Raw genomic sequence first — 16,789 nt, 5'->3', positions numbered from 1 at the left:
AATGAGATTAGACATGGCACTCAAGGGCTAACTCTAATATACAAAAGTTTGTAGAGAAAAATTAATAGAAAAAATATATACAAAGTAGTGCCTAGAGATCGGCCCAAGTTATAATGATAGCGCAATGTTTGTGAATGAAAAAGAATAGTGTGTCGTAACAATATTGGAATGAAAACAAGTGCAATAATATTTAGAAGCAGCAACAATATAAAAAAAAAAACAAATTAAGTCGCAAGATATGTTTTCAGAGTTTTGTGTGCTCGTTTAGGGCGATGATGACCCTGGGGACGAAGCTGTCTCTGAGCCTGTTTATCCTTGTTTTGGGGGAGTTGAAGCGCCTACCAGAGGCTAACAGGTAAAAGAGGTGGTGGCCAGGGTGGTACGAGTCTTTTATAATGTTGAAGTGTCTGCTATGGTATCGGAAGCCGGCAATCTCTTCTATATTGGGCAGAGAGCATATGATGATCTTTTGGGCTGCATCCTAAAGAGAAAAAAAACATTTGAGTAACAGTAACGAGCTAAACCAGGAGCATTGCTTACCTGCAGGAAATTGTCTCAAGTCTCAAGACTGCAAGGAGATGCCATTAAGTCCTGGTCCTCGGGCTGTTTTGTGCAACCGAAGTTTGTCGCTGCTGCTTATACATTGTTAGTATCTGCTGCTGCTATGGCATGACACTGATAATTAGGAATGCACAGAATTTTCTGCATTTTCAGTTTCCGTCAAAAGAGAAAAATTGATTTGTCTCCTTCATGTCACCAGTCACGTCATCGCTGCTTTTATTTTTCATTTTGCTCACAAGAAGAAACGAGGGGAAGCAGGCGGTCAAAACAGGAGCCATCAATAAAACATTTGCTTTGAGATTTGTTTGTCTGTCCCTGCCCACGCTTTTGGTCAAGGGGTCAGGAACCTATGGCTTGCGAGCTCTTCTGATGAGCAAATCTCGCTCTAAAATAAACTATTGCACATTTCTCTGTGGTTTTCATAAATGAGGTGAGCAGATCCCATTTATGATTCATGCAAAGCCAAAACAACGCTGGGTTGATTTTGGGTTCTGTCCACTATATATAGGGCACATTCTAAACCACAGAGTGTCACACTAACATGCACTGTTTTGGCAGTAGGTTGTTAAGAAAACATTCAAATGGAAGCTCATTATACTACAGTATGTATGTTTACTATTGAGATACTTTTTGATGAAAAGCCCACAGAACAAACTGTAAACACCCCAAAATAGTATAGTACAAAGCAGTATATTGTGACAGTTTTACAAAAGAACTTTGCTTGCACCTTGTTTTGAAACCATTATTTAGGACTAAAAAAGGCCAAATGAACCTCAAAACTTTTAATTAACTGTGAGGAGACAAATTTTAAGTGGTATATTTATATTGATATGGGAAACAGGCTCTGGCATTCTTATGATTTCATAGATTTAATCAAATCATCAAACGTCACACAGTATAATCAGTTGCTCTGAAGAATTAGCTTTTGCCTTGAGAGCAGGTTTGGTGGTTTTGTTGAATTTTGTCTTAAAACACATGGTGTGGCTCCCTCTCAAAAAAAAATAATCTTAGTATTTTTGCTTGTATGACTCGTTGGTTCAAAAAGGTTCCCGAACCCTGTGCTGGACAAACTTTTGGATAATGTTTGCATGCGAACACAACAGGGCTAGCTTTCTACAGTCTAGCAGTTTTAATATTTAAAACCTTTGTGTGTCGAGGTAAGAGCTTAAGCCCAAGCCAGACTCGAATTTCAGGTCAAGTCGCCCTGAAAATATCAATCATTACAATCGGACCGGTCAGGCTTCCCTCTTGCTGCCTTTTTAAAAAATGTGTTCACCCGACATCATTGTTTTTTGTCTTGCTGCCTCTCTCTCTCTTAAAGTCTTAAAGTTTTAAAGTCTTAATTTTGAACCCGTCTAAATGAAGGCCAACCTTGACAGTGGGGTGCATTGTTTGAGGTGTCTTTAATAAGTTGAAGGTAGAAGGTTTTCTTAATTAATAATGTGTTATCAATACCCAAGGGAGTTTAAAGAGCCTAATATCTTTTTATTTTACTTTTAGAACTGCTGTTCCAGGACTCACAACACAATAGGAAGCAGGAATGGGGGCTGCTGGGGTGGGGAGTGTTTCAATACTTGTTACCGTTATTTTAGTAGTGTACCCTGAATATAATAAAAGTATGAAAATGCCTATTTCAAATACAGTCCAAACACCAACCAAAACACTCAAAAAGATGAAAAAGTAGAGTTTATTAGTACTTGAGGAATGAGCTGACTGAGTCTGTGATCATGACATTAAGCCAGGAGATGACGGCAGATAGTAGCAAAATTTTAGGTTGAAGAGTTTCCTGACAACTTTTTATAAAATTAGACAGTGATGGAAAATGGTCTGTTAATGTTACCTCTGTAGACACGTAACTAAAAACGATGTCAATGATTATACAGTCTTGTTTAACTTAGATTTTCTTACAAAAGACAGGCTTTAATTTGTTAGCATAAATCAGCTCTCCTTCTGAGTCCTCACAAATAAAATATCAAATCAAGTCATTTGGTGGGGTTCAGGCTGGCTCAGGCTTATAAAACACGCAGGCTTTGTTCGGGTCGGGCTGTATTTATTAGGCCGGATCTTACCTCTAATAACAAAAATATAGAAATGTAAGTAGAGACTGCTCTCAAGTTGAAGTAAGATCTCTTTTTACATTAAAATGGTTAAGGGGGGCTTAAGTTTATTTTAGAGGTAACGACACCTGTACGTTCAGCAGATTTCGCCTAGGATCCCCAAATGATCGTTACAGGAGCTTAAAAATATGTCTGCGTAGCTCTGTTAGTTTCATACCGTACAGCAGAGGGTTGAGAACTGGTGGAATCACCACAAATTCCAAAGATAATATGATAGCCACAAAGGGGTTTATGTCCTCCTCATTGTACCTGGTAAGGACGATATCACAAAAGATGGCAATGGAATAGATAACAAAAGAAACTATGTGCGGCAAACAACTCTGAAATACTCTCCCTTTAAGTATGGCCGAGCGTCTCCAGGTGACTTTAATGATGCGCATGTATGTGTAGAGGGTGTAAGCCAATGGCAGGAGAATAAGAAACGCGGTTACGTTCAAGTACACCATGTTCTTGTTTGCTATAGACTTGCATGACAGTTTTACTACGTTCCAGTTGGCACAGAACACTTTGTGGATCTTGTTGCCGCACAAGGGCATCATGGCAGACTGGTAGGTACCCATGGTCATAAAAATGACGGGCAAAAGCAATGCCAGGATGGCCAGGGTAAAGGCAGTTTTTACAGTCATCTGGGTGTGGTAGTGCAGCGGGTGGCACACTGCTAGATAGCGGTCGTAAGCCATAATGCATAAAGTACTTATCTCGTTGGAGGCATACGTGTAGATGAGGTAGATCTGTGCAAAGCAGGCGGTACGGGGGATCAGGTGTGTGTCAGATGCTAGGTCCAGTAGGAACCGGGGAAAGAAGCCTACGGAGCCATATAAGGCGTTGAAGGACAAGAAGGCGACGAAAATGTACATGGGCTCGTGAAGGCTCTTTTCACGGAAAATCGTCACCACAATGGCCCAGTTGGAAAACACAATAAAGAGGTAGAGGAGGAGGCACAAAACCAACGCCGGGTAGCGATACGGCCCGATGTTCATGAACATGGTGAGGTTGAAGTAAGGAGACTGTGTAAGGTTGTGCATCTTAACATACTCTCACACTTGTGATCCAGAACCACCTGTGACTTCTCACAGCCTGTAAAAGGAGAAAAAAAGTTGAGGTTATGGTAACAACAAAGCAGTATTTAGGAATGCAAGAGATTTTAATTTTTTGTAAAGGCGGCAGGGGGATCAGGTGTTTGTCAGACGCCAGTTCCAGAAGGTAGCTGGGGAAGAAAACCGTAGAGCCATAAAAGGACGTTGAAAGACAATAAGGCTCTGAATATTTACATGGTTTTATGCAAGTTTTTTTTTGCGGAACATCGTTACAATGTTCATAAGTTTTATGGACGGAATTTCTAGGTGCAACCGTGGCAGGGAAGGGCTTTGAATTGGGGGCCTCATTATTGCATCTCTGCTTTTTGTAAATGACGTGGTGCTGTTGGCTTTCTCAAGCCGTGATATTTAGCTCTCACTAGAACGGTTCGCAGCCGGGTGTGAAAGGCCAAAATGAAGACATCCAAGCCCATGGTTCTAAGCCGGAAAAGGGTGGCCTACTGTTTCTGGGGTGGGAATGAGATCTTGCCAAAAGGGGAGGAGTTCATGTATCTCAGGTACTTGTTCACGATAGTGAGTAGGTCGGAACAGGAGATCGACAGATGGATAGGTGCAGTGTCTGCCATCATGCCCTGTACTGGTCCATTGTGGTGAAGAAAGAGCTGAGCCAAACCCCAAAGCTCTCAATTTACTAGTTGATCTAGGTACCTACTCTCACTTGTGGACATAAACTGAGGATCATGACCGAACTAAAAACATACCGGATAAAAGTGGTCGAAATGAGTGTCCTTTGCGGAATGGCCAAGCTCTCCCTTTTGAAATAGGATGAGAAGCTCAGTCATCCGGGCGGGACAAATATGGATTACCCACTTGACATGTGCCGTGTCTCAGGAGGTGCGCGTATTGAACATTTGTGAAATCATTCACATAATCCAGATGCTTTTGAATTTCTCACTCACATTTGGAAAATTAAATCTTATTATCTTCAACATGAATACATTTTAATTCAAAATGCATTAGTCGTGTACATTTTGTGATTTTTACATTTTAAAGGACATTGAGAGTTTTGAAGCACCCTATATAATCAGTCTCAATATCAAGCACACTATGAAATGAATAGAATAGAATATACCTTTATTGTCATTGTTACAAAATGGGTTAACATATTGTGACAACGAAATTGTGTAGACTATACTTAAAATACAATAAAAAAAACTGTCTGGCTCAAAAAGTTATCAATACATACATTTTTACCATTTCCATATTTAAATTGCCTTTCAAAGGTTTAATGTAACTCTAGACCGCATCCAAAAGCATTGTTGAGGAGGCTCAACACCCACGTGATTAATACGGCTTTTATTTGATCATTTTCATTTAATCTGATTTGTTTACTACAATAAGTGCACAACACATCGAAAGCAAATAAACCTTTCAATTTATTCATACAGCTATGTATTGGTGCATAACAAACTATTTTATAAATAATACAATAAAGGCTACTACACAAATTATAATACATAATAATAATAATAATAATAATAATAATAATAATAATAATAATAATAATAATAATAATAATAATAAATCTTAGTCAGTGTTGTTGCATGTCATTAACACGCCTTTTTGTGTTCTATATACTTATTTAAAAAATAATTTTGCAGCTTTTTTGCAGTGCTGTATATTTGGCCAATATTGTAGGTCAAGCTTCAGTCCATTCCAAACGTTTGAGTCAAAAACTAAAGCTCTTTACATTTTGTCCTTCTGTACTTTGTCCCTCAATACATCGCCAGTCTTCTCACTATGAAAATATATAATAAATCTTGCTCGGCAGAAAGAAATGTTCTAATTTTTATTGTTTTTAAAGGTACTACAATAAATACAGTTTAATTTTTAGATTACTGAAACAGAGCATTTGAGTGCAGGAAATATTCAAGAGTACAAATGCCTCATAAGCTCTTTTCTCTATCTAAGCAAATCAAATTTATATGTAAAACACTTTTCAGGCAGTGAGTTGCCACTCAAAGTCCTTTATGATAACATTCAATATACAATAAGGCGATAAAACAAAAAAATGCTCTCCTTTATCCCCCACCTGACAACCGAAGACTCCCTAATACACACAAACTATAGTCAAAACACAATAAAACAAAATAAATAGTGATAGAAATAAAATCTGATTATGGCCAGGCACAGACTAACCATGTGAGGAAAGGGACCTGAGAGAGGCTCATCCACACTGACAGGGATGGCGTCCGATGGCCTCAGGATTTTCAGCCATTGAAAACACCGAAATAATGGAACGTTTAAAAAAAATAAAAAAGACAACAGTACAAAAAACATAAAAAATTGAAATAAAAATTAAAGTACAGTGAAGTAAAATGTTTAAATGCAAACAAATCAAATTAAATGAAAATGATCAAATAAAAGCCGTATTAATCACGTGGGTGTTGAGCCTCCGCAACAATGCTTTTGGATGTGGTCTGGAGTTACCTTAAACCTTTGAAAGGCAATTTAAATATGGAAATGGTAAAAACATATGTATTGATAACTTTTTGAGCCAGACAGGTTTTTTTTTATTGTATTTTAATTATAGTCTACACATTTGCAATTACAATCAATTACCAGAAAATTAATAATTAAATAATAAATAAATAATTTCATTTGGTAGGATGCATTGCATATGGCACTTATAAATCATTTCAGGATATTTATTGACTTTAATGTTGATTTCAATATCATTCGAATGAAAGATATCAAGCAATTTAGGGCATATATATATATATATATATATATATATATATATATATATATATATATATATATATATATATATATATATATATATCATGTATAATGCAGTCAAAAAACGCATTTCAACATTCATACGGCATACTTACCAACATGCCTCGTCTTCTTTGTGATGGACTGCTCGCACTCAGCACGAGTGCGCACATCTTTTAATGTTGCCTATTTGCACACTTGGGACTTTTGCTGATCTCAGCATGGTGATGGGTAGTAACAAGTATCTTCTCAGGTATCTGTACAGTACTTTTGCCTGTCAGAATGTAACGTCTGTAATTGCTGGGCAATCAATTTTACCTAAGGAAATACTGGAAAGTTTTGCCTTGATTGATGTGGTCAAGTTTTCTCCCATGTCAACCCAACAACCTGCCTTTTAAACCCAATAGCCACATCTCTTTTAAAGAAATTGTATATACCGTATTCTTTGAGGAAAAGACTTTAAATGTAGTCAATTTCTCTCTTTCGACAGGCGGTTTACCGGCTGCCTTTAAAATATTGGTGGTGAGGCCCCATAAAGAGAGGATCATATTAGACTACTTCAAACAATTACTCTCCAGTATCCAACTTACCATTTTAAGCAAGATTTTGGATTTAAAAAAAATGATTTAGCTTTCTTTTCTTATTTAAAAAAAAACTGAATTTTATAGGAATTTCAGTCTGTTTTTAGAGACTTGCGCTTTTTGAGATTTTTAATGATATCGGGTACAATGTGGATTTTAATAAACTTACCATCCTGGTGCTACTGGATCTCAATGTTGCCTTTGACACAGTGTATCACCACATTTAAATCGACTCGGGAACCTAGTGGGCATCTCTTGTATTGGTTTGAACTTGTTTTGTTTCTACCTTCCAAAGCAACATTTCTTAAGTATGGATACATGTTCCTCCGTAACCCATGACATTAAATGTGGGGTTCCCCAAGGTTCAATTTTAGGCCCGGTATCTCTGTATATACTTCCCCTTGGGGATGCCATCAGGAAACACAGAGTCATTTTCAAAAGTTACGCAGACGAGGTCCAGCTGTAAATGCCCTTTAGATACTCTTTAAAATGCATTTTAGATATTCACTGGTAAACTGTGGTTGAATGGCTGAAAATCCTGCTGCCATCCCTTATCAGTGAGGAAAAGCGTCTCTCAGGTATCTTTCCTCACGTGGTGTTAGGTTTAAGTCTCCAACATTTTTAATAAAACGCTCTGAAATAAAAGAAGACATAGAGAATCGGTCATTGAGAATTGGTTATTTTATTAATCATTATAATGAGAGCGGCGGAGACGGGCTGTTACAAATCTCCTCCTCACTCTGAAGAAGTCTCCTAACCCTCCCTTCTAATATTAAGGTTCTTGGTGAAAAACAACTTGAGTTATGGCATGCACAGGTCAGGGTGCACCCACTGGAATGTGAAACAGACAGAAACAAAAAACAACTCATGGCCTTGAAAAACAGCTTACGGCTGAAAACTATACAAAAAGGGCTGAGAACACTTATAACATATTAATGTCAACTGTAGGATAAATATATGTATATAATTCCAACCCGTGGTTAGTCTGTGCCTTGTCAAAATCACGTTTAATTTTTGCTACTTTTTATTTTGATTTAATTGTATTCTAACCGCGGGCAGCACGGCGGCGCATTGGTTAGCGTGTGTGTGGGTCAGGTCTGAGGTCATGGGTTCAAATCCAGCTACCAACCTTCCTGTGCAGAGTTTGCATGTTCTCCCCGTGCTTGCGTGAGTTTCCTCCGGGCACTCCGGTTTCCTCCCACATTCCAAAAACATGCATGTTAGGTTAATTGGCCCTAGGCAAAATTGTCCCTAGGTGTGAATGAGCGAGCGAGAATTGTCTGTCCCTGTGTGCCCTGCGACTGGCTGGCAACCAGTTCATGGTGTCCACTGCCCACTGCTCAAACATGGTTGGGATGGGCTCCAGCACCCCCGCGACCCTACTGAGGATAAGCGGTGCAGATAATGGATGGATGGATGTATTCTAACCGTTGTCTGTGTATTAGGTGTTTCGGGTTGTTGGGTTTTGATAACTGAGGGGATTTTATTATTATATTGTCTTAGTGTTCACTGAATGTTTTTACACAGCAGTTTGAGTTGCAATTTATTCCCTGAAAAGTACCTTACACATAAATTTGATTTGAAATTTTATACTCGAATATTTATCTTTTTTGCGTTTTAATTTGAAACCAGGTGAAGTAAAATGTTTACCGTAATTGTAAACAAATCAAATTAAATGAAAATGATCAAATAAAATCCATATTAATCACCTGGGTGTTGAGCCTCCTCAACAATGCTTTTGGATGCGGTCTATTAATGTTATGTTAAGTTTTGTCTTTTGGCAGCCTTTGTACCATAAAGTTCTGATATATTTATGTTTTTCCATGTCGTACAAAGACAAGGGTTTTACTCACATAATTTTAAAAGCTCACTAGCATTCTCTTACCTAGCATAAAGCTATCGAAGACAGAATGTCACGTTTTACGGGTGCACCCAAATGCAGGGAAGCAGGAACTAAGGCAGGGGTGCTTTAAAAAAGCGTGGTATTTTTTTAATAAGACCAGGAACAAATCAATAAACAAACAAAGGGTCACAAAACAAATAACACGTCCAAAATCAATCCTGATAATGTCTGAACTGGAAACTAAGCCCAAACTGGAAACAGAGATGCAAAGATCAAATCAATAAACAAACAAAGTCACAAAACTACAAGCAAACTGTCCAAATAAGAAACCAGAAACAAACATTGGCATGGCAGTGAAAAATGGGAGTGGCCCAACCCGATGTGCTGTCCAATATATCGTTATGGAGGTTCAGGATGATTGGGGTCAGATGTGGGGTGATTGGACACACCTGTGTCCAGTTCCAAACCTGGTTGGCTCCCTTTGTTGGACGGTGGTGTACCAAATCCTACCACAAAAACAATTTCTTGTGCGTTATATCCTTGTGATCTCTTAAAATATCATAAGGCCAAAGTCCAGAAACAGACATTCAAAAATGCGTCAAAATAAACGAAAAAAATATCCACACAGGGCAGAACAGCCAGATATTTGTAGCTTAGATGTATGCAGGGTATTGATACAATAGCTCTTGTCCAAAGTCTCACAGAATCTTAAAAATGTTTCTGCGTATGTATGATAGCTTCATACTGTACACCAGAGGATTCAGAAGCGGTGGTATGAGAACAAACTCCAGCGATAAAAAGATGGCAAACACGGGATTCATCTGCTTCACATCGTATCTGCTCAGAGCAATATCACAAAACGCTGTAACAGAATAAATAACTAAAGTGAGCAAATGCGGAAAACAGCTCTGGAACACTCTGCCCTTAAACTTAACCGAGCGTCTGCAGGTAGCATTCAAAATACGTGAGTATGTGTAGAGAACGAAAGCTAACGGAATAAAAGTGCTACAAATGGTCATGCACATCCCTACCACATTGTTGGTTTCTGTGGGAACACATGACAGCTTGACTATGTTCCAGTTGGCACAGAACACTTTGTGGATCTCGTTGCCGCAAAGGGGCAGTGTTGCCGACATGAAGATGATCGTGGTGAGGAAGATGGCAGGTATGAGCCAGGCTAGACCCACAAGAGTCAAGGCCTTTTTTACTGTCATTCGTGTGTGATAGTGCAGCGGGTGGCACACTGCTAGATAGCGGTCGTAAGCCATGACGCACAGCGTGGTCATCTCGTTGGCTCCGTACGTATAAATGAAGTAGATCTGCGTGAAGCAGGCGGCTCGCGAGATCAGGTGAACGTCAGACACCAGGTCCAGCAGGAAGCGGGGAAAAAAGCCTGTGGAGCCGTAGAGGGCGTTGAAGGACAAGAAGGCGATAAATATGTACATGGGCTCATGAAGGGTCTTCTCACGGAAAATCGTCACCACAATGGCCCAATTGGCAAATACAATAAAGAGGTAGAGGAAGAGGCACAAAACTAATGTTGGGTAGCGATACAACCCGATGTTAATGAACATGGTGAGGTTAAAGTAAGGAGACTGTGTAATGTTGTACATCCTTGAATAACAGCACACTTGCAATTCTTGACAATCCGTTACTTGACAGCATCTACAAAGAAATAAAATATCATGAACTCATTCAGTACCAAAACATATTAATACATTTGCAGAACCATTGTATATTGCGTGTGCAAGTACAGTATGTCACAATAGTGAGTCCACCCCTCACATTTCAGCGGAGATTTCATTATGATGTTTAATAGAACAACACAGAAGAAACATCGCTTTGATACAATGAAAAGAAGTAGGTAAACAAAGGCCATGGCTTATTGGAAAGGTATCCTGTGGCTTGATGAGACAAAAAATAATTTATTCGGCTCAGATGGTGTGAAGCATGTGTGCCAGCAACCAGGTCAGGAGTAAAAACATATATTTTTAGGGGAAAAATAACTGTACACTGCTATATAAGCTTTACACAGACTACCTTTAATTGCATCAAAGCAAATTTCTTCAGTGCCTTTCATTTAAACACTATGATTAAATCTCGGCCGAAATGTAAGGGGTTTGCTCACTTTTGTGACATACTTTACATGCATTTCTTAAATGTGCTCGCAAAAAACTTTTTTTTTTTTCATCTTTCTTGGGGTTTGGGTTGGCATTTGGACACTACTTGAAAAAACTTTTCTTACTTACATTTTTTTTCATGCTACACTAACAAATGGAAAAAATAACCTGGGGATGAGCCTCCCCCCATTACTCCTACCAAATGGGTAGCTTTGCTAAAGGTACCGTATTTTCCGCACTATAAGGCGCACATAAAATCTGATTTTTATTTAAAAAGCTGACTATGCGCCTTATAATCCGGTGCGCCTTATATATGGATCAATATTGAATTACAAGGTCTCGCAACTTACGGTAAGCAGCCACCGACTCCATTTTTCGCGTAGAACAAGAAGTGCGTTGTGCATACTGGGAAATATTAAACAACGATTCTCTTTTATTTGTGCGTTTGTATAAAGACCCTGAAATGGTTCCGATTAAGAGACACGCTTACAACGCAGAGTTTAAGCTCAAGGCGATCAGTCACGCAGTAGAACACGGAAATAGAGCAGCAGCGAGAGAGTTCAACATTAATGAATCGATGGCCAAGTAGGGAAGACTAAACAAAGTTTCCGTGGCAATAAAGCGAGATGGCCAGTTAGAGGACACACTTGAACAGTGGGTTGTTGAACAAAGAGCAGCAAGTAGAAGTGTCAGTACAATAACTATTCGAATGAAGGCAACAGCGCTGGCACGGGAACTTAACATTAAAGAATTCAGAGGTGGTCCTACTTGGTGTGTGTTTACGTTTTACATTTTACAGTTATTATGTTATTGCTTTATTGTTATTGTTTTGCACTTGTTGTTTTTGCACATTACGAGTGTCACTATATTGCGATTGCACTAACGTTTAATTTACCATAACAGTATCAGACGTTTTTTTGCGTGTTGACTAAATGGAGGAAAAGTAAAATGTTATGCCTTGCTGTTGTTCAAAGATGTTAAAGATGTGTCACGAAAATGCTTTACCTCAGAGAAAATAATAAAACAGCTGTTTATTCATTTTGGGAGTGAATGAAGATTGTGGAAAGCTTGTTTGTTATCTATTAATAAAGTTTGACTGACCTATCTGACTATTTTGTTGACATTCCCTTTAGCGCGGCACCATCTAATGGTTGCGTAACGTAACTACATCCTCTACTGTAGCCAAGTCAAGTTAAGTCACATTTGTTTATGACGCCCTTAATCACAAAAATGTCTCGAAGGACTGCACAGGATTACAATTACAAAATTGCACAATTACCTGATCTTAAACCAGCATGCACTTATAGCGCCTTATAATGGGGTGCGCCTTATGTATGGAAAAAGTTTAAAATTATATCATTCATTGAAGGTGCGCCTTATAACACGGTGCACCTTATAGTGCGGAAAATACGGTAAATGAAATCAAATTAAATGATCTGCATTTATATAGCGCTTTTTAAGTCAATGACTTCCCAAAGCGCTTTACAATGTGCTTCACATTTCCCAATAGCCGCCGTGCAGCCATGTAATAATAATAATAATAATAATAATAATAATTTCCTTTGTATTGTCATGTAAGGCGCTAACCTGCTAATTGGGGGTATTAGGGGTTCAGTGTCTTACCCAAGGACACTTCGACATGTAACACGGAGGAGCCGGGATTCTAACTGCGATCTCTTGATCCCAATACGGGCGCTCTTCCTCCTGAGCTACTTCCGCCCAAGGTAAGGTAAAAGCAGACAGGTGCAGTGGAAAAAAAATAAAAAGAATCTTTGAACTCACTTAAGCAATGTGAACGCAAACGTAAAAGAGAAACTATACTACTTTTTGTCCTGAAAGACACTTCAAATGAACACCCCACCTTTAAACATAAAATCTGAATAGTGGGGATTAAGTATCGTCTTGCACCAAATGTTCAGTTCCTTCCTATGGCCGAATAAAGATGTTATTGCAACATAAGAAAAAAATTGAAAGAAAGAAATGAAAAAATGGCAAAACGCTGCTAATCAAAAGAATATAGTGAACCCTTCCACTCCCGACTTCCCTATTCTGAAATGCTTTATTCCCATGTGGAAAATTACAGTAAGATCATCAGAATTTTTGGTTTCTGAACACAATGCAACTAAATACTTTTGCTTGTTTTTCCTGTTTGTGTCTTTGTTTAAAAAAAAGGCTAACAATTCTTCTAAATCATGAGTGTCAAAGTCAAATGGATGAAATCAATAAATCTACAAGCCGCGGACCAGACTGATCGAAGGTTGAAAATCTCAAAATGACACACATAGTCTATTGAACCTAAATAAACCAACTGAAGATCTAAAACAGGGGTGTCAAACTCATTTTACCACACGATAGAAAAAAACATTCTGTCGGGGGGCAGGTCTAGTAGATTCGAGAGAAAGAAAAAGAGAGAGAAAGATATGAGAGAAAGAGAGGGAGAGAAAAAGAGAAAGGGTGGGACAAAGAAAGAGAGAATAGGAGAAAGAGAGAGAGAGGAAAAGAGAGAGGGAGGGAGAGAACATGAGAAACAAAAAAAATAAAAAAATAAACAGTGAGAGAGGGGCAATAGAAAGAGAGAGAAAGAATGAAATCCAAAGAGAAATTGAAAGAGAGAAAGAGAGAAGGGAAGAAAGAGAGAAGGGCAAAGCAAGAGAGAGAGAGAATGGGAGAAAGAGAGAAAAAAGAGAGAAAAGAAAGAAAGAAAGAGAGAGCAAAAGAAGGTAAAAAGACACAGAGGGAGAAAGAGACAAAGAAAAATAAAAAAGGGGAAAAGTAGAGACACAGGGAGTGAGAGAGAGAGAGAGAGAGAGAGAGAGAGGGAGAGAGAGAGAGAGAAAGTGAGTGAGAGAAAAATGGAGGAAAAGAAAGAGAGAGAAAGAGAAAGAAAGGAATACAAGTACAGCGTCTTGGTGAGAGCCACCTGGCTTTGGCAAGTGGACATATTTCAACTTGCACCTCGTTGTTCTCTTGCGCTTCTCTGTCTCGTGGGTCAGATTAAATCCCTTAGCAGGCCTGATCCGGCCTGAGGGCCACCTTTTTGACACTGTGATCTAAAACATTTATTCCAATTTGATCGGATAAATAAAGCGATATTTTTATGGCTCTGTCAGTCATGTTTAATTTTTAATAGACACAAAAGACAAATTTAGTATTATAAACCCCCCAGATTAATAAATAAAAGGAGTTAAAAGAATAATTTTAAAGAAAAAAAAATAATAGCAGTTTTGTATCATTTACAAAACTCCAATAAAATACACTGCAAGGAGAAGTCACGTACAGTCAAAACACAACGAATCCTGGTGTATAATATAATGAATCTAGGGCTGCAACCAACGATTATTTTAATAATTGATGAATCGGTCAATAATTTCCGCGACTAATCGGATGAATCAGATTTTTAAACACATTTTAAACTTCCTCTTCTTTGAGCAGATATTGAAATCTTGGAAAAAAAGTGCACAGAACGATAGAATATTCTATTATATAAAACAATAAAAAATCCATCTGTCACTTAACAATAAACTATGCTATACACTTGCCAATTGGCAAGATGCTCTTGTCCTACCAACGTATTCAAAAATCATATTACATTTGGGCTTATCGTGAAAATCAAGAAAAAACAAAAAGATAAAAAAAATGTTTTAAGTAAGCCATTTTTTTTTCCAAATTCACAAAACAAAAGAGAATTATATTTTATTTTCTATAATACGGTGGCGAAACATTTTTTGATGCCCTTCGGAGGGATGACTGTATCCTGATCACAGGCCCAGAGTATACTCTGTTTAATTTTATTTTGTAACATTGTAAAAAAAAGTTGTCCTGCAACTGGCTGACAACCAGGTCAGGGTGTCCTCTGCCCACTGCCCGAGGATAGCTAGGATGGGCTCCAGCACCCCCGCGACCCTACTGAGGATAAGCGGTGCGGATAATGGATGGATGCAATAAAAGTCCACAACTTAACTGCTCTTTTGAGCTCTTTTTGGGTCTGAGTCCTAAAAGTTGAACACAGAATGTCTCCGCTCGCATACCTTGCACCTTTGCAGTAGAAGACATTTTAACCTATTGCCCTCTAATTCTGAAACCGTATCCTTTCTAAATAGAGCTGCTGGTGCAGAAACAATATACCTCAAGACTAAGCATCTAAAGAAACACTTAACCTCTCAGCAACCCTTCTCCACAGCCGTTACTCCGAGCTGATAACTGCTTTGTTTTGTGTTTCGATAATGCTAAATAACACAGTCAAGCATTTGTCGAGATCAGTGGTTCTCATCTGGTCTTACTCCAGGACCCACCATCCAATACTAAATACAAGCCGCGAGCCAAAGCCAGAAAAGAAAATCCACTTTGACTTGTGCAGATTAAACCAAAGATAGTTGACTATATTTACATTTTTAATAGCCAGCAAAACCAAAAATACTTCAAGTTCCCTTTATTCCCTTTAATGCTCAGTTGGCTGCATTTTCTTGAGTCTTCTTTGACTTCATTATAATAAAATCCATTTCTCCTACATTCTCCACTGTATATATGTTAGGCCATCCTCAAAATAGGTAAAAAATAACAAACTTCATTCAACTTTTTACCCCAGGTAGTTGATGTAGGACCATCAATTCTAGTACAAAAAGATAGGAGAACTGCTCTTACCTAAAGCAATGCTGCAAAAAGAAACACTTACCATTCTTTTTTTATTTGTTTTTCTAAATTTCATATTACTGATTTTTGTACTATTATTTTCAACTGTAGTATTTTGTCTTGTAAATTTTTATACACAATCAGGTTGGCACTTTTCTTTTTGTTATGCGTTTTCCATGTCAGAATAACAACCAATTCTATTCTATTATCGGTCTTTTTGCGGTTTACTGACCGTCAGTTATTTTATTTTTTCTCCTTTTAAAATGATCTTGCCAAGACTTGACTTTATAGTAAAAACAACAATTAACATGTAACATATATAGAATATAAACAAATGTGTAAATATATACCTTGTGACCTATTTTGGGAATTTTGTTGCTGCTAAATGTTTTTGCACTTCTTTTCATCGCACTATTGATACAATGCACTATTCTATTTCATTCACAAACATTGCACATTTATTATAACTTGGGCCAATCTCTAAGCACTACGTTGCAAATATTTTTTTCGTCTTTTATTTTCTTTTTTTCTCCTCGAGGTCTTTATCACATGTTTATCCTGGAGTGCCATGTGGAATCTCATCGCACACAATGTTTAATACAGTGTTATCAATGACAATAAAGACAATTATATTCTGTTTGTTTCTTGTTTCAGTTCTTGATGTAGTCTTGACATCATTGAAAGCATGAGCTTTCCCTCATTATCTTCATTATCATTGTCTTTAAATAAACAATACACACAGAACAGTTAAACCATACCCTGCATACTTACCAACACGTGTCTCCATGACGATCCTAGTTCGCTCAGTGCTTACCATGGCTGAGGGACCAAAGAGTACTGCATACCCCTTTTAACGTGGTCTGTTAGCACTCTTGGGACATGATCGGATCCCAGCTTAGCGGTGGGAAATAATTTTCAGTTGTTCGCTCTTTTGAGAACATTTTGTTTGAAAATGGTTTTCTTTAACTCACATTTGAAAGTATACCTTCCATCATTTTTACAACTGAGATTGTCAAAATAGTTCAGTTTTTTCGTGTTTTTAGACCTTAACCAAGATTTAAAGGGACTCTAGAGTTGATACGGGGACTTGAAACCCTTTAAAAAGCTTGAATTTTAATGT

General features: G+C 38.0%; 2 protein-coding genes across 2 annotated transcripts; both read right to left on the bottom strand.

Moving 5' to 3' along the window:
- Positions 1 to 2,788: 2,788 nt before the first annotated feature.
- On the bottom strand, positions 2,789 to 3,709 carry LOC148353295 (olfactory receptor 1D2-like). Its single transcript, XM_088352898.1, has one exon. It carries the CDS (start codon positions 3,701 to 3,703, stop codon positions 2,789 to 2,791), a length of 915 nt encoding a protein of 304 aa, XP_088209024.1. The 5' UTR covers positions 3,704 to 3,709.
- A 5,909-nt stretch (positions 3,710 to 9,618) lies between these two features.
- On the bottom strand, positions 9,619 to 10,533 carry LOC148353294 (olfactory receptor 51L1-like). Its single transcript, XM_088352804.1, has one exon. It carries the CDS (start codon positions 10,531 to 10,533, stop codon positions 9,619 to 9,621), a length of 915 nt encoding a protein of 304 aa, XP_088208930.1.
- Between the last annotated feature and the right edge of the window lie 6,256 nt (positions 10,534 to 16,789).

This window comes from Urocampus carinirostris, chromosome 14, assembly GCF_059441175.1.
Source record: "Urocampus carinirostris isolate Australia breed hairy pipefish chromosome 14, RoL_Ucar_1.0, whole genome shotgun sequence".
NCBI lineage: Eukaryota > Metazoa > Chordata > Actinopteri > Syngnathiformes > Syngnathidae > Urocampus > Urocampus carinirostris.
This window is presented reverse-complemented; position numbering and strand designations above follow the sequence as displayed.

What these genes read in the sequence shown, in the direction of transcription:
- LOC148353294 (XM_088352804.1), bottom strand. Translation starts at nt 10,533, where the DNA reads ATGTACAACATTACACAGTCTCCTTACTTTAACCTCACCATGTTCATT.
- LOC148353295 (XM_088352898.1), bottom strand. Translation starts at nt 3,703, where the DNA reads ATGCACAACCTTACACAGTCTCCTTACTTCAACCTCACCATGTTCATG.